Source organism: Egretta garzetta, unplaced genomic scaffold (genome assembly GCF_000687185.1).
Source record: "Egretta garzetta isolate BGI_Z169 unplaced genomic scaffold, ASM68718v1 scaffold287, whole genome shotgun sequence".
NCBI classification, from domain to species: domain Eukaryota; kingdom Metazoa; phylum Chordata; class Aves; order Pelecaniformes; family Ardeidae; genus Egretta; species Egretta garzetta.
The window spans coordinates 11,861,356-11,889,204 of NW_009260435.1; the positions used below are offsets into that span (position 1 = coordinate 11,861,356).

The 27,849-nt window shown below is 39.5% G+C and overlaps 1 protein-coding gene across 1 annotated transcript in view; it reads right to left on the minus strand.

The window, feature by feature from the left end:
* Positions 1–27,849, minus strand: part of FBN1 (fibrillin 1) — a 145,469-nt gene that overhangs the window by 20,806 nt on the left and 96,814 nt on the right. Inside the window, 18 exon segments of the mRNA XM_009644016.2 lie at positions 432–551; positions 823–951; positions 1,360–1,476; positions 2,270–2,395; positions 5,410–5,532; positions 6,628–6,753; positions 8,960–9,031; positions 9,960–10,118; positions 10,769–10,891; positions 12,232–12,357; positions 12,469–12,537; positions 12,935–13,099; positions 13,949–14,071; positions 14,668–14,790; positions 16,351–16,476; positions 18,298–18,420; positions 18,981–19,103; positions 27,378–27,503. Coding sequence (XP_009642311.2) covers positions 432–551; positions 823–951; positions 1,360–1,476; positions 2,270–2,395; positions 5,410–5,532; positions 6,628–6,753; positions 8,960–9,031; positions 9,960–10,118; positions 10,769–10,891; positions 12,232–12,357; positions 12,469–12,537; positions 12,935–13,099; positions 13,949–14,071; positions 14,668–14,790; positions 16,351–16,476; positions 18,298–18,420; positions 18,981–19,103; positions 27,378–27,503 — 2,199 coding nt within the window.

Below are 27,849 nucleotides of genomic sequence, written 5' to 3' on the forward strand. Positions count from 1 at the left end.
GTAATTAAAGAGATGAGAAATAAAAATGCCTACACTGGCAGCTGTACTACATAAAATGTAACCTTACATCATCACTGATATCTAACAGATTTGAAAAACAAAAAGGAACAGACAGAAAGAGGAACAAGAAATCCAGGTGCAAAATCTAGGGTTAGTTTTCAATTCCTCATGCAGTGGGCAAACCTCAGCGATGTACCATCAACCAAACAGCCTGAGATTAGATTCTTCTTGGGATCAGATCAAGTAGTTCTGGTTCAAACAAAAGTTGATGAAACTTTTTCTGGGAAGTGAGTGACTTACTAGTGGCCACAGTTCAGAACTGTATGCTGCCACAAAAGACTAAACATTACCCGTGTTTAGAGACAGAGAAAAGTGGTAACAACTGTGAGTAGCTAGGAAATGGGACAGAAGAAGGGTTGTTCTGTACACACCTTCACATTTGTCATTCTGCAGGACATATCCAGGAGGACAGATACACCTGAATGACCCATCCAAGTTCTGACATGTGCCTGGTGAGCATTTTCCAGGCTCCAGTGCACACTCATTGACATCTAAAAGAAAAGAAAGTTTATTTATTTGAGATAATTGCTGTTATCTCATTAAATTGGTGGCTGAGGCTGCTTTAATTTTGATTCCATCAAACTGATGGTGGAATTTCCCAGGAGCAGGAGAACAGTCCTCTTCTCATCCTCTTGTCATTGTTTTCTTCTGCTAGGTATGATGACAGTGTGACAGTTCTCTCTGACCTCTTCTACTGTTTTACTAGGAATATCTCCTCAAGGTTTGCTGCACATTTTTTCTACCCTAAAAGAAAGCACTCACCAACACAAGTCCTTCCATCCAGAGCCACCTCATAGCCGTCATTGCAAAGACACTGGAAGGACCCGATCGTGTTCACACACTGCCCATTCCTGCAGAGCATTCCATTTCCACTTGCACACTCGTCCACATCTAAGAAAAATAACATTGAAAGATATATAATGAACACCTGCAACAAGTTAAATTAGGTAGGTGAGATTTCTATTTCCACTATATTCACGCAGCAAATAAGTGATAATCCTTAAATAAGCCCCTGTTTCAAAAGTAAGTGAGGGGAAAATACCAATATAGGTCTATATTGTAAAATTGTCAAAGCAAGAGTAAAAAAGGGAATGGCATATGTCACATTTAAGTGGCTATAGAAAAATGAGGAATGCATAATCAAAGATGCCTTTTCAGACTGAAGAAATTGATTTTTGTCTTTAATCATGCAGACCATACAAGGTGCAATCCTAACTCAATAGAGAAGATGGTACTAATGCTACTTTCATTAGAAGTAGAAAGTCTTAAAAACACGTAACTGGTCTCAGCAGCTCTTACCTATGCAGTCATTGTTGTGTGAGAGGATGAACCCCAGATTGCAGCGGCAGTTGAAAGAGCCAATGGTATTTCTGCAGGTTCCATTGCCACAGGCGTCTCTCTCACACTCATTGATATCTGCAAAGGAGAAAAAATAAGCAGCAAGATTTTTAACCATTGATGGGGAAAGGAAAGCCTGTAGCTATCCCACAGGCAACAGAAATATTCCACTCCCAACAGAGTTAATAGAAGTGAAAAAGATTGTCATAACTCCCAAAAAGAAGGTTTTACACACGTTTATACACTTGATATTAACATCTACAAAAATAATCAAGGGTCCAACGGTCATTTATCTCACTGTGGCTCCTATCTCATACTTCCTAAAGGAATTCTAAGCTCTCTTCAATCATAAGTGTTCTGAAATCTCCTCATCTTGCTCAGACAACAGACACTACACTAGCAGCTGTTAAACACAGGTTAAATACACACTTTCCTTCTTTATGAAGATGATTCTGTTTCTGAAAAGGGCACTTTTCTGGCAAGAAATCTACACTTCACTTACTTGGTTAATGAAGTAGATTGTACACAATTGCTGCATTGCAATATTAATCATTAAATTTCTTGCCTAAAGGAATAAATGAGACAAAATGCTTCCTAAAATTCTAAGAAGAATGGAACGTTTTACTGAAAAATGAAAGCACTAGCAGTTCCTTAGACAGGATATGTATTTTTAAAGGTTCACTCTATTGTAATGAGATGTTCTCATTCATTACCAGCCTCCTAATTGCCAGCTATGGTGTTCTTGCACCTTTGCCTGGTGGTAAATGGCTCACAGTCTTGCTTCTTGTAATGCAACTCCTTATGACAGAGAGGGTAGGCTTAGTAACTGTCTTAATGGAAGCCTAAGTACAGCTTAATTTGATATACTTGCCTATACACATTGTTCTGTCATCATTGGTCTTGAATCCATTGTGACAAATGCAGTAGAAACTTCCAACAGTATCAATACACTGCCCGTGGCTGCAGATATTGGGAATTTCTTGACATTCATTCCGATCTGAAAACAAAAAGGCACAGTGAAAGTTAAGGCTTCTAAACTAGAGGTCTAGAAAGATGTATTAGGAGCAACCATGATTGTTGGAATCCAGTGCACTGCCCTCATTTAAAATAGTATTTCTAATTTATTAATGACAAAAGCATTACTAAGTAAATCTCAGAAAAGGGGCTTTTTGCTTGTAAATTGACTTCTCCAACATTTGTGGAGCTGAAAAAAATTTAGTGTAAAAGTTGTATTTGCCAAACACAAATTCTTGCCGTAGAGAAAGCATATCACCATGGCTTTGAAAACCAGAACTAATGACATGAAATTGTGTGAGGAGATTTCCGAGTGCTCTACATTGACAATGTAGCAGATATGGAAGCCACACATAAATAACAGTGTATATCGTTCTCGTGAAAGTGACTACTTGCTTTTAGCTATGTTTGATTGTAGCACAAATTGCTTGACTAACTCACAGAAATCATACAGAATGGAAAGGGAGATGAATCCCACTCTTTTCTCACTAAGCTTACAGACAGATAAAATGCTTTGTAGATTTATCTACTCATTGTGCAGAGATAAAATGGGTGTGTGCATGCATGTGTTGTAGCACCCATGCCTCATGCAATGTGATGATCCTGTCAACCAAAGCTCAAACAGCAAGAAGAGTTACTGGTATGTGGAGTCAGAAAATATTTTGCCAACAGCAGCAAACACTCAACTGCATAATTCTGCAGAGAGAGATGGGGAAAGCTATCCTGCCAGCACGTGATATGCTGCCTTACAATAGCAGGGCATCTATTACACTAGTTCAACAGCTGACTGCTTCCTGCTACTCGTTATGAATGCTTTCAGGCAGAATCCAGGATTTTATCAATAGTAAGTGAAACAAAATGTCAAAGAACAAAATGTTTGCTGTCCAGCACATTTTTCTCCGTAACAAATCAGAAACATGAATCAAATGAGGTCTTTCTGTTGACCTCATCACCAACAAGAGCTGGTTTGATTCAATATGCCTCCTGGCATTTTGTCTGCTGCAGCTCCGAAATACAAAAACTGAGATGCTGCCATACGCTTGTATTAGAATCTATTAGATTTTAGCGTTCAGTAATTTTCTTTTACATGCAATCTAAGCAAAGCAGATGCAGTTTCTTACCAAACCATCCCCAGTTCATTGCAAAACTAAGAGTCAAGTTGTTCCTAACTGCAAAGAACTTCACGTACCAGATCTTGTTTTCCTGCCTCTACTGCCTCTTCTCTACACTCTGCTTAGCACACGGACAATCCCAGTAGCCCCCATTCCCAGGATTACTGTATATCAGCTTTGGCCATTAGTAACTTGGATGGGTGTTCACTGAGGACAAATGCTATTAATGATTCCGCTGCTAATTAGAGTCTAAAGGAGGTGGAAAGGAAATCAATGCTGGATAACATGTTACCTTAAGAACCCATATCTGCTCAACTCAGGAGAGTCAAGATGATGAAATAAAAACTATGACTCTCTTCAGTGCTCTTTGGGCAAATGAACAGTGAATTAAAGTCCCAGGTAAAAGTCACTTTTTTGGTAAGCAGAGAACATTGTAATTTTTTTAAAAAATCATGAGGTAGAATTGTCTTAAGTGCCAAAAAGGAGTTTATATGAAAAATTATTTACTATACCACAATAGATAGCACCAGAAGACTGCTAATCTGATAGTAAGATAAATGCAGTACTTACAGTACAAGTGCTGTGATACAACAGTTTTGATTCAATAGCATATAAACTACTGGGATGTGATCATTTTCCATGCAATAGCATGACTGATCCAATACTGCAAGGTGCCTAGCACTCTTTGCTCTCAGCAGAGCGGTTGGGAATTTCCTTCCTTTGCTGGACCAAGTACTTTATCAATCACTTGTATTCTGACTCTAATTGTGCAGCTTTATTTTCACTAAATATAAAATAAGAGCAAAATACAGGGAAGTATTATGGTTTGTGCCAATTCATGTTGGGTATTGTAACCCATATCAGAACCTTCCCTGGCTCTTCCTGTACTGCTGCAGCGAACCCATAACAACAACAATTACATTAGGAACATATTGAATATTTACATGTACCACTGTACAGTTTAACAAAACAAAGTTTTAGTTCTCATAGTAGTGTTCTGGTTGCCCCTACATCCTTTTCCCTTAAGGGTCACATTAAACAATGAAAAACTGCACTGCAGAAAAGTACACTTCCTAAAACTCAAGTACTCAGAAGCAAAAACCCAAGGAAAATGTTACCAGTTTCCGCTGTAATTATTATTTTATTCAGAAATGTATATAATATTTACAGCTGCTTGGCTCACAGCAGTCTTTAAAGTCTCTGCAATTCTTTAAGTAATCAAGATAACATTAATGCCTCTCTGGACTACAATACTAGAAGAAAGTACAAATAGATTAGAGAACTGCAGTTCCACTCAGTAAGTATTTAAAAATAAGGTCCAGGGGCCGGTTAAAATCCACAGAAAAGTTAGGAAGTTTAACAATAAGCATTTAAAGTTAGTCATTGCATATGGCCTAGCAGATAAGTCCATCTTATCAGCAGACACCCCAGCATGCTGTGATTTATTTGTAAAAATACAAGTGGCAAATAAATTGCTAAAACACATCAAGCAGATTATAATGAAAATCAAAGAATTTATGCAAAGGAAGGTCCCTGTCAGGACTGCAACTGAATTTTTAGTGTCAGAAAATAGTTAAGTCAAAAAGTAATGAATCAATTGGTCTTCCCTCCCTAGGCATAACATGGACTAAAGAAAAATGTTCATGATTGGTGGGATAAAGTGGAAGACGGACACCTACTCAGGTGATTAACTCTCATTTATGCCCCTGTGGGATGGAATTGAATGTTTATATGATGCCCTAAAAGGCTTTAAAAGGAGGGTTCTTGGAGCCCAGATTATCTTCTGGTATACCATCTTTCTGAAGAGGATATATGCTTTTTTAGGCTTCTTTTAAAACCTACTGCTTTTTGCAGACCCTCACACAAACAAGCCAGAAGTACTCACCAGTGCAGCGGCCAGTTGATGTGAACCTGTAGCCAGGTTTACAGTCACAACGGTAGCTACCAGCTGTGTTGACACATTCTGCATTTTGCTGACACACTGGTCCATTTTGGCATTCATCAATATCTGTCAATACAAAAAAAGGAATTTGATTGTTATGGTAAGCTGGCACTAGAAAGACATCAAAACCACTTTGATTTTAGTGTAAAGAATATTACCTTACCCAAATATAAGAATTTCTCTCTAATTCTGAAAGAAATAAATATATTGATGAAAGTAATTATTCGGTCTCATTTAGGTATCTCCTTGAAATGACCCCAAACCCACATGCTCTACTTCTAAAATTCCTTCCTATTTAAACAACTTACATAATGGTTTTGTGAAGGTGTTGGAGGCCGCATGAAAGGCCTGTTGCAACACTTCCCTTGGATGGAATTCAGTCTTAAGGCTGTGATCAGAATAAATAAGCTTTCTACGTCTGCATAGATCTCCACTGGAGACGATGAGGATCTCCCTTGATCATAACACAGCATCAAGACCCCTGTTGGATATTACTAGCTTTCAACGTAAACGCCATCACAAAAATTTTAGGCAAAAAATTTTGACCAATTTTCCTTACTTAAGCTGCTGCAAAAAGAGAACTTAATTCCCTAGGAATATAACTGTGTTTTAGTTAGAAGCAGCATATAGAAGACACTTTTACTTGAAGCACTCAATGCCTTGCTTGCAGCATCCATGTTGTCAGTAGTCATAACCCCCACCAGAGAATGACAGCAACTCACACTGCTGTCTTCCATTTCTCCATTAAGCTGACTAATACAGTGTCAGGAAATGTTTAAACTGGAAAAAAATTATCATGTGTTATATTATTTACAGAAATCTTTGTTCCATTGGAAAAACATATCTTGGAATAAAAAAAAAAAAATACGCTCATGATCTGACTCAAGACTACTACTCTTGGCTTTACTTTTTACAAATGTGAAAAACAATGTTTCTTCCCATGACTGCTGACTCATGCTCCTCCAAGGCATTAGATGTCTGATGGAAAATCTGGTATTATCTATGCAAAAGAATTTAAAATGTCTTAATTAACATAGAATTGTTACACTGGTACGAGTATTTTCCCCCCATTAGGGCTGACTTGCAAATATGTCAGATTTGCCAGTGTCTAAATTGCCAGATAGTGAAATCCCATTTCTCTGAATGAGATCAGCACTCTACCTTCGCAGATCAGTAGCTTGTCATTGTAGAAGAAACCCACAGGACACTCGCATCGGAAGCTGCCAACCATGTTTATACAGATCCCATTTTCACACACTCCAGGAATCTCTCTGCATTCATCAATATCTGCAAGAAGAAATTTTTTAAAATACTTGTAAACAGAACTTCATGGAATTTTCTGCTACAGAATATGTCCTTATGCATTTATCCTTATGAGAATTATCAAATATATAATGCTCCCAACTGCAACAGACAGTGAGTCATTCCAAAGTGTGGAAATGTAGATGTTTCCTATTTCCTCAGGTTCTGACTCTTCACTGTAGTCAAGATATATCCTGCCACACAGGAATGCAGAGGGTAGCCCATGTTCTTTCGTCATGTCTCCCTCCTGCAACTCTGATGAACCTCTTCATCTTTCTGAATGTTACTGTGGCATTACTGGGAAGAGCCAGAGACAATGTCTTTGTTTTAATACAGGAGAGCACGACTGAAGCACTTGTCAGAATTAGTTTTGCACTGTTTTACCCTTGTTAATCTGAAAAGACTTTCATGGTTTTATGTAACACTTTGAAAGTGCCAATGCCAGATAACATCTGGCTGCCAATGTGCTATTAATTAGATTGATTAAGCCAGGCAGCTAGGGTTCGCCAATCTTCCATATATGCATGGGTTAAGTAACTGATTTTGGCAGAAAAAAAACCAGCTGCTATTACAATTGTATGTGTCTTGCCTATTTGGTCCTTAAGTTACACATCTTTAATATTCTGTCAACGTGAAAGAGTTCAGAGATTCTCCCAAAGCCTCTCCGTTTAGTAAAAATTGCCATATGCACTGATGTACACAAGAGAAAGAATGTGGTGGTAAATTATCATTGAAACATTGAGTTTCCATGAGGCAATGCTTGGATTATTTTACTTTATTTTACTGCTGGGTCAAACTCTTTATTTCCTACATTAGATTCTGTAATTTTGAGTCCTCTGATAATGTAAGGGATGAGTAGAAGTAGAACTACTTCTCCCCCTAAAAAAACCACCTGGAGTAAATATATAGAATTTTAATCCAAACATAAGAGTAACATCATGTAAGGACTGTAACCAAATATTATAGGGTACACAGAGCACTGACCCTGCAGTGGACACTAACTTGTTCCCGTGCCTTGATGTAACAGACACAAGCAGCTGCTGTGCAAAAGCAGCAGGTTGAGTGCTACAACCTGGTGAGACCTGCCAAGATCCCAAAGTGTCAGGGAGAGCCTGTGAGTCTCACAGTGTAAAGCTGCGTGTGCATCAGTTTCACCACAGTGCTGCATGCACTGGGATGTACTGGTGGCCTCCATGGGACGGCCCTTCTGTTTCAGTTGGTTCCTGAATGCGCACTGCTCCATGACATGGCAGGGCAGACAGAGCAGACTTGAAATGCTCCTGGCACACATGTCAACTGCTACAGATGCAGCTTTTACCTATGCATGTTTGCATAATCCAAGGTCTCCTTGCTGATGGTGATGAATGGCCCAATTAGCTCAAGTAGACTCAGCAACAAACTGGGCTAATGCTAATAGCTAGAAGGGGGAACTTTGCTTTTAAGAAATGACCTGGTAAATAATAAATACCGTACATTTCTGTAACTACTTTAAAAATTACGTTCCCCACTTTACTAGAAATATTTCCATCTAACTAGTATCTACCACTGTATCACAGCACAGCTTAATGTTAAAGCACCTGATTACTGCCTATATGTTGCCTCCGTTTGTTACAGCGCACATTATCTGCTTCTTATTTGCATTTTTGTGTGAATAAAAAACAAAAGGGAGTCCCAGTAGGGATTTACTCAACTCCTTGTCTTAGAATTCCTCATTCTCTCCCTCTTTTTGTTTTGCAATTTGTTACTCACGATTCAAACGTTACACACAATAACATATGTGAGAAATATTCCAGCTGAACAGAAAAAAGGATTTTTGTGTCAAACCAATACACAGGGGGACTCATGTGAAATGTCAGATTAAATCTCTGCTTTAGTCTGAAGGAAAGACTCCTAATTCCTCTCAGACCAAATGCTGGTTGGCCTTACTCCCAGACCTCTTATTCTCGGTATCTGTGCCCTGCTCATGTAGGCCTGATTACAGTTTCTTTGGAGCTTTATGTTGCCTTGATTACAAGCAGCAATTATCATTGCTGCCAGCTAGGAGGAGCTGGGCAGAAAGTTTGCAGGCTCAGACTTAAACGGAGCATTGAACACTGTTGTTATTCCTCAAAACAAACAGGAAAACAAAACTCCCTTCTTCCCTGGGCAGAGGTAGCATGGAATTCAGCTCAAAAGAGAAATTACAACTCACCAACTGGTAATCCTGTATAAATGTCAATGAAGAAGCCAGGCCTTTGACTTCCACAGAGTGTGGAGAATTCATCTGCAATAGGAAAACAAAGCAGTGATTATAGTATTTGGAATTAATCGACAGTCAAAAATTTGTTACATCCTTTGCCCAAGAAAATTCTTCTTCTACTCTTTCAGCACCTGCAGGGCACACGGAGGTATGCAGCCCCTTCCTCAGGGCTCAGCATGCGATGTGCCTAGCATGCACTTGGGTTCTCATTCAAAGGCCATTGAAATTAGCAAATAAAAAGATGTAGAGGGCTTGGGATCAAATGCTGATTTTGCTCTGCATGTGCTTATGTCTGTGCATTACAGTCCAGATCTGACTTTTAAAAACCTGAACTATAAGCTGGAAGTTATTCATGTAAGTGTCTAGGAAGTGCGTTCCTGAAGCAAACCACCTCGAACCGGAGTGGGATGTCCTGGGCCCAACTCTGCAGTCTTACCCAGTGTGGAGGAGTCCTGTAGGCCCACACAATTAGTCCAGAAACTCCTACATCTTACATGTAGCTGCTTGACACAGATCATTCTCAGAAGAGACCAAGGTACTCTGTAAACCCATGGCTACCACAAATGCTCTTTGTGGCAATCAGCAGTCAAGGCACAGCACAGCAAATACTATATTTGTTGGAGCAATGCCAGTAAAACCTTGGTCAGCATCTCAACACTGGATCAACAAGCATTTGCAAAGAGACAGATTAACCAATATAGAGCATGAAGTCTCCCAGACAGGGAAACCGTCACAAAGGAGGCATGGCCCAGCAGGATGAACATAAACCACTCCACATATGCCTTCACTGTGACTACGGCTGATCACCTCCAGGCCAAAAAAGTAATTAATCCCTTCATTTTAGACACACAAGAGCAGACAAAGACATATCATCTCTAACAATGTTATACCCACTAATAGTAATTATAATGTTACCAAGGCTTTCAAATAGCTTTGCCATACAAAAACGTACCAGTGCTTGGGATAGGACACTGTTCACAAGGCTTATTCCATGCACGTCCAATGTTGTAGGAACAGCAGCACATCTTCTTGGTCATATTAAAGAGCAGCTCACCATCACAGGTTTGATTGTCAGCATAGTAATTTCTGTAACACAGACTTCTTCTCATATCTGTGAAAATGAAGAAAAACCCAGGGCAATTAATTAGCAGCTCTTATGGGAGATGATATACCTGAAGGGTGTAGGAGATATCTCCTTCAAATATGTACTTTTTAAACCCCTGTCAAGTAGATGCTGCAGCACTGTAGAATACTACAGAACAGCTTGTCCCTAGAAGATTACTCTAGAAGTATGAAAAAGTGTTTGCAATACAAATAGTCAAGAACAACCAACACGGCTGTAACACTGATCAGACTCATCAAAGGATTTAATATTGGCCTTTTGCCCAACACTGAAAAAACATCAGTTTGTTTATGGTTCCCCCTATGAACTGTACACAACTTGTGACTTCATACTGTGAAGTCTGAGTAATTTTAGTAGTGTTTCACATGTAGAAGCATTTAAAGCTGAAGTGAAACTTGGAAGTAATGAACATAGAAAATATCAAATTAAAGGAGAAATTCTGATGAGGTACTGAAAGATCTGTATTAAAAAGTGATCTGCCTTGATTTATTTAATAAAATTTATGAAAGAAGCTTGACCTTTCATTTAGTTAATTGTTGTATAAGAAATTCAGAGAAATATTTCTGATTTGTTCCCAGTAAAGCCCTGGTCCAAAGCACTAAGATAAAGCTTTAAAAAAACCCTAAAACAACCCATACCCATGCAGTTGTTTCCTCCATTGACTTGCATGTAATCAGGAGGGCAGATGCAGGTGTAGTTCCCAACAGTATTGTAACATGTGCCAGGTCCACAAATGCCAGGTGTATCACACTCATTCACATCTAGAAGAGAACAAAAAGGCAGTGAGTGGCCACAGAATTGTGCTTCTGAGAATAAAATGTCTCAGTAATGCCTGAGGTAGGAAGGTACTGGTGGAAGACAGCTGAAGGAGCTCTGAGCGAGGTCATGGTGGAGCGAAGCCCACACAGAGTAGGAAGTGGTGGCACAGGTGGCCACAGACAGCCTGGCTGTAATGTGAAGAAGAGAACTCTGATATGTCTAGGCAGCTCAGAGACAGCAATTTGGTTTTTGCACCTGTTGCACAACAATAGTATTTGAGGATCTCGTTCATTCTGGATTTCCAGATCTGGACAAGAACCAAAGCTGTTCCCTGTGGAGTGCCCATCTCAATAAGTAATGATGCTAAACCAGACTGATTGGATGGTTCAGGTCTGTTTGACTGGTAAAAGTGAGCAACTTTCCCAGCACAAGGTGTCATGTTTACTTCATCAAGAGACTTTAACCTTTGTTTAAAAAACCCCAAGCAAACCCAAACACAAAACCTCCCCCAAAACACTGCAGTTCCTGAAAGTTCAAAAGTATTTCACTAGCCTCACCATTTTAAAGTATCTTTGACACATGACCAAGGAAAAATATAGAGGTAGATTTCCTCTTTAACATTTGTTGAGCTACATAAGCACAATATGCATGAAGCACTTTGGTTCAGTCTTAATTTAGGACCTGAATATTTTGTATTTCTGCAGTGCTTGGCACATGATAGGCACTATATATTAATGTTATTAACAATCTGAAAGGCTGAAGACAGCCTGGGCAATGGGAAATTTGAGAACTTCATGGGTTGCTTAAAGTTTTGCATCCAGTACAACCTGACAGTTCAATGTAATGTGATGAACATGTATTACCGATTGTACTAGGGGAAGGAAAATGATCTGCAGCACAGCCAATATTTTCAATTGGACATTGAGATCATCAGGAGAGAAAATAAGCAGTGGAAAAAAGGCATGGACACACTGTAACAAGCCCAGTAGACTCGTGGGGCAAGTTTGGTCTTTATCCGACTGCTTATTCATTATCCATTACCAGACAGCTATTTTTTATAGCTAGTTAGGAAATTATGTTTCACTTAAAGAAAAATTGTTGGGTTTTCTGGTTTTGATGAAAATCTGATTATTTTACAAAAATTTGCATATATTTCAATGTGGTCAAGAAGGAATTTTCTCTCTCTGAATGCAAGACTTGTTCCAATTTTCCCACCCTTAAGCTTTACGCTGCTTGGTCTGGTTACGTTCTTTTTCAAGGACAGATTAATTCTTCTGTGTATTGATCTGTCATCATTTTCTAAGAATAAAAGCAGAAGACTAGTTAAGTGAAGGCTACATACCATCGCACACTCGAGTCTCTTCATTCAAATAGTACCCTGATGGACACTGACACTGAAAGCTACCAAATGTATTAATACATTTTCCTCCTTGGCAAAGTCCGGGCAGTTCTTGACACTCATCAATATCTGTTCAAACAAAACCACAAACATTTCATTCATGCTTTTCCATGAAAAACAACACTCACTGAAGAGTTTCGTAATTTTAGACTTGTAAATATAGGAAAATGTAAACATTACCCTCTAATATAACTGTAATAGGGTTTGGTCGGAATCCTTCCCCTCCAGGGCAAAGAACCTTATATTCAGCTGAAAATAAAAAATATTTATGAACTTAAAATAGTAGAAACATTTTCAGCACAATTATTTTTCAAAATTAATCAGATTATTACAGGTAACTTAAACGTAAATTAACAAAGTAAGCATATATAAACATTAGGTTTTACTCTGTAAGATCAACTGCTATTCCATTTAATTACGTAGTTTTTTTGTGTAACAGTAAACTTACTCAGAAGTGATAATAACATTCTGGCTAAATAATCTTTCTGAAAGACTAGTAAAGTTTTTGGTTAAGACCAGTGGAACCCTGTCCCCTGCATGCACACAATAAATAATTACACTGGTATTTGAGTTACCTGGCTAATTTAGAAAAAAAATCCAACAAAACCATTTTGGTGTTGCATTTAACCCAGGAAAGCTGACTTACTTGTGTTCACAAGTGGGCAGTGTTCACAGGGAACTCCCCAAGCTTTCCCCAGGGAGCAGCAGCAGGAGGCCTTGGAAACTCCCACTCCAATCTCATTGCTGCAGAAGGTGCCACCATTATCTCCACGAGTTTTAATGTCCAGGTAACAGTTGCCAGATCGTGTATCTAAGCAGAATGCACATAATGATAAACATCATCTCAAGAAGAGGGATACGTTCAGATGGCTCTCATTTCTTGTAGGACAGCCAAAGAAAGTAACGTGTGCTGTTCAGGATGGCCCAGCTTTTCCTACTTACATAGGATGGTGGTGCCCCATCCCTTGGCTTTGCTGGACTTCTCACGAAGTAGGGAGTTTATTCAGCATGGCCAAGGGGAGTTCAGCCAGGCTTTTTCTCTATTTTAATGCACATTTTCACCTGCATTTATACATCCTTTCAGTTCCAGAAACCCACTGCTTTCTCTTCTTGTTGATGTTAACAAGTATGAAACATCTAACAAATGTTAGGAATTTCACATACATTTGAATTTGAGGAGCATCCCTACACCCTCTTAAACAAACAAAAGCCAAAAAATACCAGAGGATTACTAAGCAGTTGGAGCCTAATACAAAAGCGTTTCCATTGGTCATGAAGCTGCACCTAGCCAAGCTGCACGCAATGCTCCAAGAGCATGGGTGGCTTTATGCTGCAACTTCATTCACCTGCCATCTTGGGGCCAGCTGGATGTTGGTCTAAGCTTGCTGAAATTTAAAATTGTCTCATGCTTGCTGTAAATTGTGGACAGCTGTAACAAGCCCCAAGGGGTTGGTTCTGGCAGCTGGGCACTGCTGTCATGCTTCACCACTCTGGACATACTCCCACTGCACTATTACAACTTCTAAGCCAGGGGCAGTGGAGTGGGAATTGGAGAGCCAGTTCCAGCCTTTTTCCATGGCCTGGGACCATGTAAGGCAGTTAGCCTTACAGCCCCTCTGTACAATTTTATTTGTAAATAACATAATGAGTTGTCCCTTACCAACGCATCCAACTCGGGTGGGATTCAGCTCAAAGTCAGGAGGGCACTCACAGGTGTAACTACCAGCAGTATTGACACATGTGCCACTAATGCAGGTTGTGGGATCTGCACATTCATTAACATCTGCAAGAAAAAGCAGCACGTGGTAAGCAAATACTCCAGGATAGTCCAAACCATCAATATATCAGGTATCATATGCTGACCAGCACAAATCCATTAGTTATGAGAGACTGATCTTCAGAAAGCTCTAAAAAATACATACACATTTAGGAAAACAGTAGTCTGAGATGAATTCATCATTTCATATAGATAAAAAAGTGTTTGTCCTGGAAAACCAATCTATGAACTAAAATTCACATAAAGTACTAAAAAAATACTTAAGGGAAAAATACACAACAAGGTCATAGCTTACCATCCAGTACTGTGAATGGAAACTACAAGGCACAACACATCTCCGCCTAGGAGATGTGGACAGACAGGGGAGTTGTCTCTGCTCTGGTTTTCCCCTTCTTCTCTTAAGCCAATGGGATATCAGAGGTGGACAAAAAGGGGAAACAGGAGCACAGAAAAGGCAAGAAGAATCCTATGTCATACAGTAAGGAAGTCTATGTTTTCCTATACTCAGTCTGATTTGTGTAGCTTTTTAAAAGAATTTCCTAAGGAGCTGACCATGACACCAACAGAAAATTAAAAAGCATGTTGTTCAAAATTATCTTTACCTGTGCAGTTACCACCACTTCTGTCCAACTCGTAGCCCACTTCACACTCACATCGGAAAAGTCCAGGGAGGTTATGACAAGTACCGTAGACACAGATGTTAGGAAGTGAACACTCATCAATATCTGATAGAAGAACAGGAGGGGAAAAATATGAGGTCTCCTTATCTTTTTAAGATATAGACAGAGAACTGCAAAAAAGGTTCAGAAAACATGGATCTGGAAGCCAACTGCTCCTGTACATCATGTAAGACCAGTAAAAATAACATGCAAGATTTACGTTTGGAGCATAAGGAACCTAATCAGCAACTTTTTTTTTTTGGCAAAAGGCTCTTTCCAGTGTCTCTGGAAGCCATGCCAGAAACAATCTGAGGTTATTAGAGGGCTAATCTGACAAGTAGCAGAATTAAACATGGCAGGAGATATGCTTTAAAAAATGAAGTTTATTCTAGATCAGCAGTCATCTGCAGAAAGCTGAACATCAGCAAAGGAAAAGCTTGTGCCCAGAGGTGAGCTTGACACTCGTCTTCAGGTTTCTGCATTTGACAGATCTCAAGTTTGGCAAGTGGAGCTCACTTTTGTGCCTTTTGTCCAAATCATCACATCTGATTCAGTATTTACTGAATGCACTGTACAAAGAACAACCAATTTGATACAATAAAAAAGTGTGTGTTTACAAAGGACCTTAAAACACTGCATTTATTGTACATATCAGAGACACCAAGGAAAGCCTGTTTTAGCAACAGGAGCTAGGCTCTATATAAGCTATTTAAAGTTAGCTAAAAGGTTTGAAAGTAAATTGTTTTGTGAAATACTATGAAACCTAATATTGTTTTAGCTTACACAAAAATTCACTCTCATAAATTATTTCTCTTGGTAGATTACTAAAGAAAATACACAGAACACTTTCAAGGGGAAAAAAATCCTATTTGTAGTGATGTACTTGTGAACTCCATCAAATACCAGTTACTATGAGTTATTACTATGTCAGATGATACGGTTGCTTCTTCTTGACTGATGTAGCTGATTAGTGTTATATCAACTGAGGATTTCAAATGTTACAATCAAATATATGACCTTAATCATGTTGATAACATGTTTAGTATTTGATTTTTGTGAATTTTTGCATATGCAAAGCTCTTACGAATGAGTTGTAAACAGTTAACCAACAACTCACTTTCAAAATTGAAAAAATACTCATGGGATTTTTTTTTGGTGGTCATATGAACTTTCTGCAAGGATTCTGCACCTCACAGAAGCCCTCAAAGCATGTTCACTCTATTAGCTACCAAATCAGTGTTTTTCAGCCTCATATACACCAAGGCAAAGTAACAACTTTTTCTGCTTAACTGTTATGAATAAAATGACAACCTGGGCACAAATGACCAAGATGAAATGGCAGCTGACAGCACCATTTGGATCACCAATCAGACTCACAAATAATCTTGTAAGATAGGCTCTAACAGCTTTTTAGGTGTTCTCTCTATATATAATAGGTAGATGAACACCTAGAGGCCCATAATAAATGTGTAAACTGAATAAAAGCAACTACCACTGGCAATTTTCATGCAGTTCTCAATAAAATCACAATTGCAATCAATTATAAAATTTTTTCAAACATTAAATATTATTAAGGCAGAATTTGTTGAGTGTTCACAGAATTGTTTAAACCTTACAGAGAATTACCTTCACAAGCTTTCCCATCTGGACTTGGCAAAAATCCCATATCACATTCACAGCGATATCCTCCAGGAACATTGAGGCACTGCCCATTTTCACAGAGATTCAAGTTTTCTGAGCATTCATCGAGGTCTGTAAAAGGAAAAGAAATTGCAGGTTTACAGTAAACATGGTTTTCTCACCAATGTTTGTTTGTTCCAGTTTGTTCCAGCTGAAGCATGCAACATTCCAAGGATTTTAATTATCCTATTAGCTCTGAACACTTGCAGAAGAAACTGGAATCTAGTTATGTGCACAGACTATTACATGTAACAGCTTGGTATATTTCTGATGTGTTGAAAATACAGCTTCTAATCAAAAGGAAAATCAGAGAGAGGCACAGACTCCTAAAGTAGCTACAGTTAATAACAATTGAAGACAGTACCCAGGGTCAAATTTAGACTCAGAATGAGCACATGAATTTTATTACAGTTATTGTTTCTATTACAGCAAAGCCTGGAGGCAGCAACTGAAGAAAGAGTTTTGCTGTGCATGAGCAAACATACAGTAATAGGCAGTCTCTATGCCAAACATACAAAACTCTGACAAAAAGTTGCACTGAGGTGAAAATAACTTGATCAAAATCAAACTGCAGGTTAACAGCTGCTGAGAAAGACAGACTTGCTACTGGACTACGCTGCCCTTCAGATAGATTGTGGCCCTTATTCTCTAGCTGAAATTTTATACATCACAAAACCCCCCTACCTGTTGCAACAGAGTCTGGCTGGCAGTGTGAGCTTGTAGAAGTCTATGGCTGGCAAATCAAAGATAGTATCTACCAGGGTAGATACTGCCTGCTTTGGCAGAGGGCTTACAGAACACTCGAGTGCCCTAGTTTGAGTCCCAGCCACGTCTTGAATCCATGAACAATAAAGTATCCAAATTTAAAAAAAAAAAATGTATGCTACTGAATGCAGAAACTCTGTAAGCATTTGAAAGATGTAGTTTATAGACTCCTGGAAATCACCATATGGGAAATTAACAAAAAGCACTGGGTTATGAAGGCCACTAAGGAAGCTGAAACAGATTCAGGAGTAAATTATATGGATGGAATTAAACAGAATCCCAGGGTATATTTGTAATTTGGAATGATTCAAATTCAGCCTTAAACCTGCTTAGCCAGATTCTCAGATGCCACAAAAACCTGCTGTAGTTGATAGAGTGCTGCTGATTTGCACCAGCTGAAAACCTGGCCCACCAGCTCTCTATCCCATGTAGTTATTCCAAACAGGGTTACCCTCCATGTAGCATCACCAGCAACACTAATATCCTTAGTGTAATAGCAGGCCTCCTGATGACTAAGCTCACATGAGCTAATCTGTTCTTCAAAGCAGAAGACTGAAGTGTGGGTGGGAAACACCTCTCTAACAATGTTTTATAATCACATTTACAGTTTATAAAATGAGGTTTCGGAAGCAGCTACTTCCATTATTCTACATGTCAGCACTGCGTCATGACACCATCTCTCAGGATGATGCAGTAAAGAGGGCAGACAGCATACACTCACTTTTGGAAAGAACAAATATTTTTAGGCAATTTTATTAAGTAATTTGAATGCATGTGCCCTATTATTCAAATATTAAGGTGGGTAGCCAATGGACTGGTTTACTACCTGGCCAAATTACATGATCAAGCATCATTGGCATCAATTTTGCCACTCACTCTGACTAACAAGAAAAGCTCAATGAAAATTTGCATTTTATCATGTGAAAAAAGTGGCTGCTTTAGACTAGGTATAATACACAGTATTTCTTTCAAGTTATGGCAACTTAGGTGAAGTAGAAGACAATGGAAGATGACATATTAGAGAATAATTTCAAATGTTTAAAAGCTATTTTTGTGTATTGAATCATACACTAACTTAGGTTGCAAGGGACCACTGGAGGTCATCCAATGCTTTTCTATAAAATTCACCTGTACAAGTGAAGCCATCCCCAGTATAACCTTCTTTACACAGGCAGCGGTACGAGCCCATTGTATTCTTGCAGTCAGCATGTGGGCTGCACATGTGGGTTCCATTGGAGCACTCATCCAGATCTTTAAAATAATAAAAGGGAAAAAAAAAGAAAAAAGCAACATTGGTTAAAAAACCACACCATGAATACAAACTTTAAATAGCGTATGGCACACAGAAGCTCTACTTTAAATAATCTTCCATAATAAAACCGACACACATGTGGGGTCACCTGACTAGAAAAGCAGCCACAGCTTATTTGCAGCCCAACAAAGTCATCTGACAAGGTAACTGTGAATGAGGAGGCTGCAGGGCCCTCTCAAAACTAAGACCTGTATCTTGTTTTCACAGGGAGCACCAGGAGACCTCTCCCTGCCTCCCATCAGCTGCCCTCAAGGACAGAGTCTCTCTACATGGTCCAGTCTATTTTCACCATCTCACAAGCCAAACATGAGATAATGCTGATTTCACAGTCACCATGGAGGTGAATGTGTCCTCCAACAGATCATGTCAAATTGACCTGACAAGCCTGATAAACATTTGTCTTCTCAATTTGTAGGTGTGGTATTGGGTTTTTTCAGAATTGCTAGGACCTGGTTTTGGTCTGACCTTACAAATAAATAGAAATGTATAGGACCCTCACCTGTGCACTTGATACCATTTCCAATCCAGCCAGGGCTGCAGTTACATTTGAAACTTCCCGCTGTGTTTGTACATATGGCATGCCTATCGCAGTTATGGGCTCCAATTTCACACTCATTGATATCTGTAAAAACACAGAGGTATTTGAAGATCTCATGGATCAAACATTCTCATATCCAGGTAACTGATACTGGAATTTCTCAAGACAGACAATGTGAACATGAAAGCAAGCCTGCATTTCTTTATAACATGACATTTAAAAATGAAGCAGAAGAGAAATAAAAGCACAACGCAGAAAAGCAAAGCAGCATGTAGCATATTTCAAACATGTGCTGCCCTACTATCTATTTTTCTGACAGGCATATAAAGCAGTACTTCTGCAGTTCACTCCAAAGCCTGGTAACTTTTATGTTCAAGGAGGAAAACAGTAACTCAGGTTTTCCTTCTTTTTCTAACTGTTGTGCTGTGTTGTGAAGCCACAGCCTTTGGGAAGAAGAGGACTAGCGTCCGTAAAGATTCCCACTGCACGTGTTCAGCGTCCTGGGATGTATGTTTGTCAAGCAGCTTTGCAATAGGTTGTGGGTCAAATTTGACAACTAAGAGCTGGTGTGAAGGCCTGTGCTCCCCTGACAATAGAGAGATACCACTACAATATACTGGCTTGCACCTTGATCATACCTTGACATGATTGAGGGAAAGAAGACAGCTTTTCCATTTCTCCATCCTGGAGTCTGCAGGGAGGGACTGAGGTGGCTCCACATTGCATGGTTTGCTAAAAGGTCTCAGAGGCAACTCTGCTGTCCAGGGACTCCTGGAATGCAGCACTCCCACAGCCCCCACTATATCTGTAAAGATGCTGATGAACACCAGCTGGGCACCACCTGCAAACTCCTCCTAGAATTATCCCTAGGCAAGTAAAGAAGCCAGGTTCTGATTTGACAGAGACTGCATGGAAGGTGGAGGATGGGCTGTACGACTGTATTTAATGTGACAGCTGATGGACACAAAGGCACACAGTTTATTAAGAACTCAGGAAACCTAACACAGTGGAAAAAAGTCAGCATCCTTGGAGACATCAGGCAGCAAGTCATCCAATCTTCAACATATGCATTCATGCCAGCACATTCTATTTCAGTGCTTGCTATTTTCACCTTATTTTCATTCTTGGGCATTCTCTGGCCACGTCAAAATGCATAGGCAGAAAAAATCAAACTTAACTCCATTCTTCCCTGTCACAAAACAATATTAATGCCCCACCTAAGTACTTGGAGAATGTATAAACTCAAAGGCAAAGTTTTCAGAAATTACTACTGGTAACTAAAACAAAACTGGCAGGAATTTTCTTACACATCTGAGTTATGGATTTTACAGTGTTTTCTGTAACCAAGCTCTCTCTAACTGTGCTTTACTTCCATGCAGGATGTAAATTATCTAGAATTTAGATCAAACCACTTCATGTTTGTTTCAATTTTTTCAGCCCTCCCAGGTGCCTTTGCTGTTGCAGTAAGCCAAATCATCTCATTCTGTACAATAGCTGATGGAAAGGGAAAACAAGCTCACAAACTCTGCATGATTCCCCACACAAAAACCCAGCTCAGGCTCAGTTTGAGAAGGTGATTAAGAAAAGGCATCAGCCATCAACAAAGTAACCACCTTTGGGGTTCTCAGCCCCAAAACCACAGACTTCAGTTTCTCTACCACTGTACCTAAAAACAATTAGCTCTTTAAAGAAAGCAAGAGAGTGGAGCCGTTGCGGAAAGTGTCTAGGTACCATCTTAACCATTCCCTTCATAACCCTTTCTTAGGTTTTTCTGCCCACCCTTCTTTAGACAAAAGGCTCTGTGTCCTTTCTCTATGCTCTGTACATATATTTTGTCTTTTCACAAAGGCTACACGTGACTCTGAGAAGCAGACAACATACATCTGTCATCCTACAATTAAATGCTCAAGTCCAGAAATTACTCTAACCCACAGTTGGTTTGGGGTTGTTTTGTTTGGTTGGATTTGTGTTTGTTTGGTTTTTTTTTAAGTCTGCATAGTGGAATTGCATCCAATCTTACTTTTCTGGGTTTCTTTCTAAATGAGGCATTGCTCTGAATCAAAAACCCAGACATGAGTATTCCCATAATCTGAATGCTGAAGTCTAGATAGAGATCTGAATCTGTCAGCTGGAATCTACTATTAATGAATGTTGACTGCACCAGCAATCCTGAAAACATGCAAATGGACACATACTTTTAAAAACTTAAAAAAAATTGGTCAGGAGCAGATAATCTCAGAGCATATTTGCCTTTAACATGTGCAGAAACTCATATGAAGATAACATCACCCTAAACAGGAAACTTGTGTCCGTCAAAAATCTTAAGGGTGGTCAGAAAAAAAATCCTCATTTTGGCTTGGACTGAAGGGAAAGACTAGGAGGAATTTTGAGAGGTCAGCTACAGTATACATTGACATAAAAAAAGCTGAGACACCCTATATTTTAACCTTTACGTGATTTTAAAACCCAAACTGTTAAATTACTGCTAACATTAAGATTGCATTGTATCTGATTATTTGATGCTTTGAAACATACAATCACATGCTTCCTTATACCCTGTGGAGCACAACAAAACAACACAAAAAACATCATCAGTGGAGAGACTTCTGCCAAGAATGTTTTTAAACCACCAGCTAACACAAACAGAAACTTGCATGCAACAGCTACACTGCAATGAAATCATGCTCAGACTCAAATTTAAGGCGATCTAAAACAAATTTTCAACTCTACATAAAGTGACTGTGGAATCCATTCCATCCCACCTGGCGCTGACCCACTAACTCTTTGCACCTGAGAACCCTCAGTTGAACAGCAGCACTGTGAGCCTGGTGCGCTTGCCCTGGACACTTGTTCCCCTGCCAGCTGTTTGACACACATGCTAAAGAGCGTGAAATCTTCTGTAGGATGAAAGCTGCAAGCACAAACCTATATCCAAATACAGGTATTTATAATAGGATCAACTTTCTCAGAGATCATCCACTGAAATGCCATTCCACTTCCTTTGAACAAAATCCTGAAATCCTTTTCAGCTTTTTTCCAGGAGAAAAAAAACCCAAAACCCCCTCAAAAACCAGCCAATAGATTTCAATGCTTTTTACCTGGGTAAAGTTCAAATAGGGAATGCAAAATATATTTTCTAATACCACCTACCTGTACAGGGACATTGCAGGACTTTCTTCATTGATGCATGAAAAGGTTTTCAGATAATTGAATGAAAGCTGATTGAGGCATATAAAATACCACCACTGGCTTCATCCCAGATTTTACTTATTTTCAGAGCTATTTGCATTTAACTCAGATGTTGTTTTGCTATAATCCCTATTCTCTCCTTTCATTGCACAGCTGAGTTATAAGCCTAAATTTATTGCATTGCAATTATTTCCAAGGCAAAAGAAATCTCAGACCAAACACCGTCCTGTGTAAACGGGGCAGTGAAATCAATGGAATTTATGCCTGCTTATACTGGAGCTTAATATGGATTTATGTTGCCATAAGTATTGAATTATGGCTTCACAGAATGAAACAAAAAGGAGAAGTTGAGCTCTGTAGGGGAAAAATTAACTCAACATAAATATCTTTAACAAGAGCAAGAGTCCAGATTGTGCTGTCTGCATGGCAGTACAACCAGTACTGCACTCTTCAAATACTCCAACTATTTTCGTATAATTGTTTGAAGAGAAAGGCATTACTCAGTCTGAGTAAAGGTATCATTAGCACACAGGACACTACTCAAGTCAGGGTTTCACACAATGATGGCCTATTCCCATTGACTTCAGGGCGATTTTCATTAAAGAGTAAAGGAGTGAGTCACTGATTTATATCAACCTTCTCCTTCTGCCTCCAGTATGAGGCCGTGACAAGCCAAGGAAAATAAAGACATTCCAATCCAAGACTGACACTGCATCCTCAGCTGGTCCCACTGTGCCCTAGTCCTGCTGCACACATGTTCTCAGCTTTGTAATTGCACAACTCCCATTAATACTAAGGGAGTTGTCTGCCTAGAACAGATGAGAATACGCATGATAAATAATATGCAGATCTGACATCATAACAATCCCAAGCACTCTAGGGAAAAAAACCTGTCAGTCACCCTATTTGTTGGCTCCTTCAGTTCTCTTCTCTGGACAAATATTTTTTCTCTCAAGCCTTTGGCAATTAATAAAGCGTCTCTCCCATTAATCACAGAGGCACAAATTTTTAGGGCTGTGGATGTGCAGCAAAAATACATGTCATATATGCCTGTCATGTTGGCATTATGCTTGCAAACGTGGCAACCAAAGGAAAGACACAGCTAGCCAATATCTGCACAGCGCATCTCTACACAGTTTGGAAGTAGATCATTAAGCTCGTGCAGAGAGGAGCATGGGGATAAGTCACTGTATTCTCACCTATACTCTGGAAACACCCAAGTCATTCCTCTGCGTTTGAACAGAATGAGAGTGAACATTAACCCATGAAAATTCACACATTCATCATAGGACATGAAATCCTCAGGGTACTCTGTATAGCATTTACGTTTTCTGTTGTTGCGTTGGGGCTTCAATATTCCATAAGGATTCTTAGCAAAGTGTGAATTTAATTCAGTCTCCACCTATAAACCAGTCAGGAATTATGCAAATCCGTTAAGCATTTTCTGACTTTTTAATTTTTTTGGCGCTTTCTGCATATCTGTGCATTTTATTGCACTGACGTTTCACTGGTATTTCAAGCCTGGGCCCAGTTCCCATAGGGCCAGTCGTCTGGTGGAAGTCACAAGGCATTTCCTCCTCCTGGGTCTCTGCCCATGTAATCAGGTAGGTAAAAGGGAAGGCTTTTCAGGGGGAGGAGACTCTGAATTTCAACTTAGAGCTCACACAATTAGAAAAATATATGGAAAAATTCCCCTATTCTGTACTCTATACCTGTAAAACTGTTTTCTCTTTTGGAATCACTCTTGGATTTTATTCAGCATACTGCACCATAAGCACCTCTTGAAGTTTCACATGGGCAGTGCAGCTCTTGCCTGCCATCCATCCTTACATCATCAGCTTGGGGTGCAGCATGTTATTGCTGGACAGATGCCTAATCACAATACACTCCTTCTGTAATACCCCCATTTGGCGGGAGGCATCTTAATGTTATTATCTTCTGGTATTTGGCCCGACACAGCCAGCTCCCAGATTCATAAGGGGAAATGTATTTGTTTCACTGATACCAGAACTCTCTTGTGCCATCAAGACTGAAACACAATGTATTATCAATGGCCAGAAGCCAAAGGCAGGGGAGAGAGGCAAGCATATTGTACAAGTCACAAAACATTATGGAACTATTTCTGAGCGCAAATGACAGGGCTTACCTCTTCCTTTCATCATATTAGGTGTCCTTCTCTTTATAACTATATTATTGTCAGCCATGCAAGTATGCAGTGTGCACTCACTCCTCCTTTATCCACTATCACCATCATTAACTGGATGACAGACTCTCTAACCTCACACCCCACACCAAGACTACAGATGATCACCTTCCCCTAGCCTTTCTCCAAAGAGCACGAGCATGGCCCTTGCAGAGTCAGAGCCTGGTCTCAGCCCTCCAGCTCCCTGAGCCCACTGGGGGAAAATCCAGCTGACATTTAAAGCACATTTATTTTTGATCGGATGACCATCTTGGGCAACTTCTGCCCCCAAGTTCACCTCGTTCAGTTTGACTTTGTGAAGAGCGCCCTAAGCCTGTGCAAGCACAGCTCCACTAGGAGCAAACAGGAGACAGATAACTGGCAAGGATGGGAGAGAGAAGATTTTGTTCCCCTGTGAAAATATCAGAGCAAGTAAATCTAAGGTTCCACATCAACAGTGAAATATTGCAAATTTACAGGCAATACTCCAGAGTGGTGATGAATCACCAAATACAGATGCAAGTGCCAATACAGGATTTCATCTCTGCACAAGTACATGTATACTTTATTGACAGAAAAAGCAGAAACAAGATATTTGTCATAAAGCTGGGCAATCTGGAACCGGGATAGGGGAAAACTTTGCAAATGTCTCTCTAGTGGCTATGTACCATTGCCTGCCTAGAAAAATCTAAAGTGAACTGCTCTAAGTCAGTCTTACCATAGTTTGCCTTGTGAATGGAAATTAAACCATTCATAGCACTTTGCCTAGGAAACCTGCGTCTACAATGTATATTTCTGCATAATTTTTAAATTATATTTTTGTTACTAAACTCTGTCTACACTCTTACTGAGAACCAAGGACGGGGGGAACTAACATCTGTGTGGGATGGGAATTTAAGTCAGTGGGTGGATTCTGAATACTGTTAAATGATTGGAAGAAAAACATGTTTATTTGTTAAAATGGAAACAATCAGTAATGACAAGGGAGCTGAAATATTTAGACAAAACTGTAATAGAACCCAGAGGACGTTATTTAGTCGTTCTTCGGAAACAGAGAACCTCCCATTCAGTGTTATACACATTTTTGTAATTTTTTTTCCACGGGAGTCCCTAAAAACTGTGGATGCTTTTGATCTGTCTGTAAGAGAAGAATTGAAGCCTGGGGTTAAGGTGCTGTTGGCAAGGTCCCTCCAGAAGTCATCTTGAAAGATGCTTTCATGGTCAGCAGTACCTGAGCCTTGGAACTTGCTCTAGTTCTATGCAAACATGAGGTGGGGACTTCAAAGGTCTCCACCAATAAATCAGACTTTTTAAAAACCAGAATGTGAGAATCTGTGCATTATAGTCACAAAGGGACCTGTATCCACAGTTTCTTCTGCATGAAACCAACCTAGAAATTTCCTGCTCTGCTTCCTCCCTTTTCTTATTTAAATCCAAAAGATCTTGGTGATTTGAGTATGGTCCCATCTCAGCTGTATCAGTGTAACTGATACTTCACCTTCTTGTCTTTGATTACTGGCCTCTTTCAAATTACCGAGCCCCATCTACAGCATCTGTTGTAATTAAAGTGTCCTGGTGGTTTTGCTGGTGAGTGACATCTTCCCTGGGACACCAGCATATAGCCAAAAGCAGCAGAGGACTGACTGAGGGAAAGATAAAGATGTGCGAGGTGGTGGGAAGAGCCCACATGGCAGACAGCATCCATCCAGAGGGCTGGGCTTGGCTGGGACCAGGAGGGAAGGGATTTCCCTGCCTCTGTTAACAAAAAAGTATTGCTTGGGACATTTGCCACTACCCTGCATCACACGCTGCCAAAATGGTGGCTATTTCCAGGCACTTCCCCAGAAGCCATACCTCAGATTCCTCCCCTGCCTCCATGACCTTTCTCTGTCCTTTGCCTTCTACTAGTTGTTTCGTCGTCCCTGACTGCTCCTGACCATCACTCATTACCCTGGGAGTGATAGCTGCGCCATGTGTAACTGATCAGCATGAGGGTTTTCAGGTCTAGAATACTGAAGATCTTCACATAATTTAGCACAGAATACAAAGAACATTGAAATGTTGGTCTACAGGGTACAATTATGGATTTCTTGGATTTAGATCAGTTCATATGTAAGTCAAAGGCAGCTGTTACTAATGCACAACTATTCATCCACGGTCCAATATGCAAAGTACAACTCCAGCTCTGGTTGTTGTATAAGAGCTGTAAAAAACCAGCTTCATATATCTGGGGCACTTACAGAAGTATAATATTAACTCTGTGCTATATAGGCAAACTAAGAATAAAAGTTTGTCTCAAAGACATTCCCAGAAATGTGTTTACCCTAAGTCTACATTAAAAATGATATTAAACATATGTTTGCATTCATATTTGGGCAAAGCCTAAGACTCTCAACACCTTGGCTTGAGACACCGGCACTAGGATTATTAATATCATGCCCTCAGAGACTGTATATTTGAATCTCATTTCTGTTTGCTGGCAATACATGAAAAATGCAAATTTTGATTTTGCTGACATAATGTAGCTGAGTAGCTGTATTTTTGCCACTTTGAAAAAATGGAAAATATATTTTAGTACATATTTCAAGCCATCTGTGTTTGCCAAAATAATGCTTGGAACAGATACCTGTTATTTGCATGCTTAGTATACAATTAACTAATCCAAATGCACTGAGGTCCTCAGGGGTCTGTCAAGTTACAGGCAAAGGCATTTTCTGTTTTCTAATACCAACAACAGTGAAGCCTAATTTTGTTCCCAGTGGACATTTTGTCACTCATTTCAGCAGAAGCAGCATATGCCACTAAATGCTGTGCCACTGAAGTTCAGCAAATTTGGGTAAGAGATACAATATTTAGCACAAATAAGTGAAAAGCAGCACAGTGAGATGAGGTTTTGAACACTAGAGAAAAGGGCATGCAGACTCATGAGTTTAAAGGTTAGTAATTAAACCCTGTTTAAAAGTTAGTAATTAAATTCTAAAACATACCTGTGCAGCCAGTTGTGCCTTTCTTGCCTGAATATCCCATATCACAGTGACAGATAAATGAGCCTTTTGTATTCTCACAGGTTCCACTCAGACAGATGTTTGGATGCAGATCACACTCATTCACATCTAAAAACCCCACAAATTAAGATTTTTATTAAATAAAACTCCTAGAAAGTAACCAACAAAGTCTTGAAATACGACATTTTGGTACAAAAATTGGTCTACCTATGCAAAGAGAAAACTGCTTAGGTTAGTTACTCCTTATCTAGCATTTCAAGATCTGGTTTAACACTGCTATACTACCATATCTGTATTAACATACCTTTTAATTCAAACTTTCCTTAAAAATAGAGAATAAGATTCAGCATATTATCCAAAGAATGACTATGACTATTTATTGATGCTTTCTATGTACATGTGCATGTGTGTGTCTATATACATTTATATATGCATGCATACAATATCTAGTCTT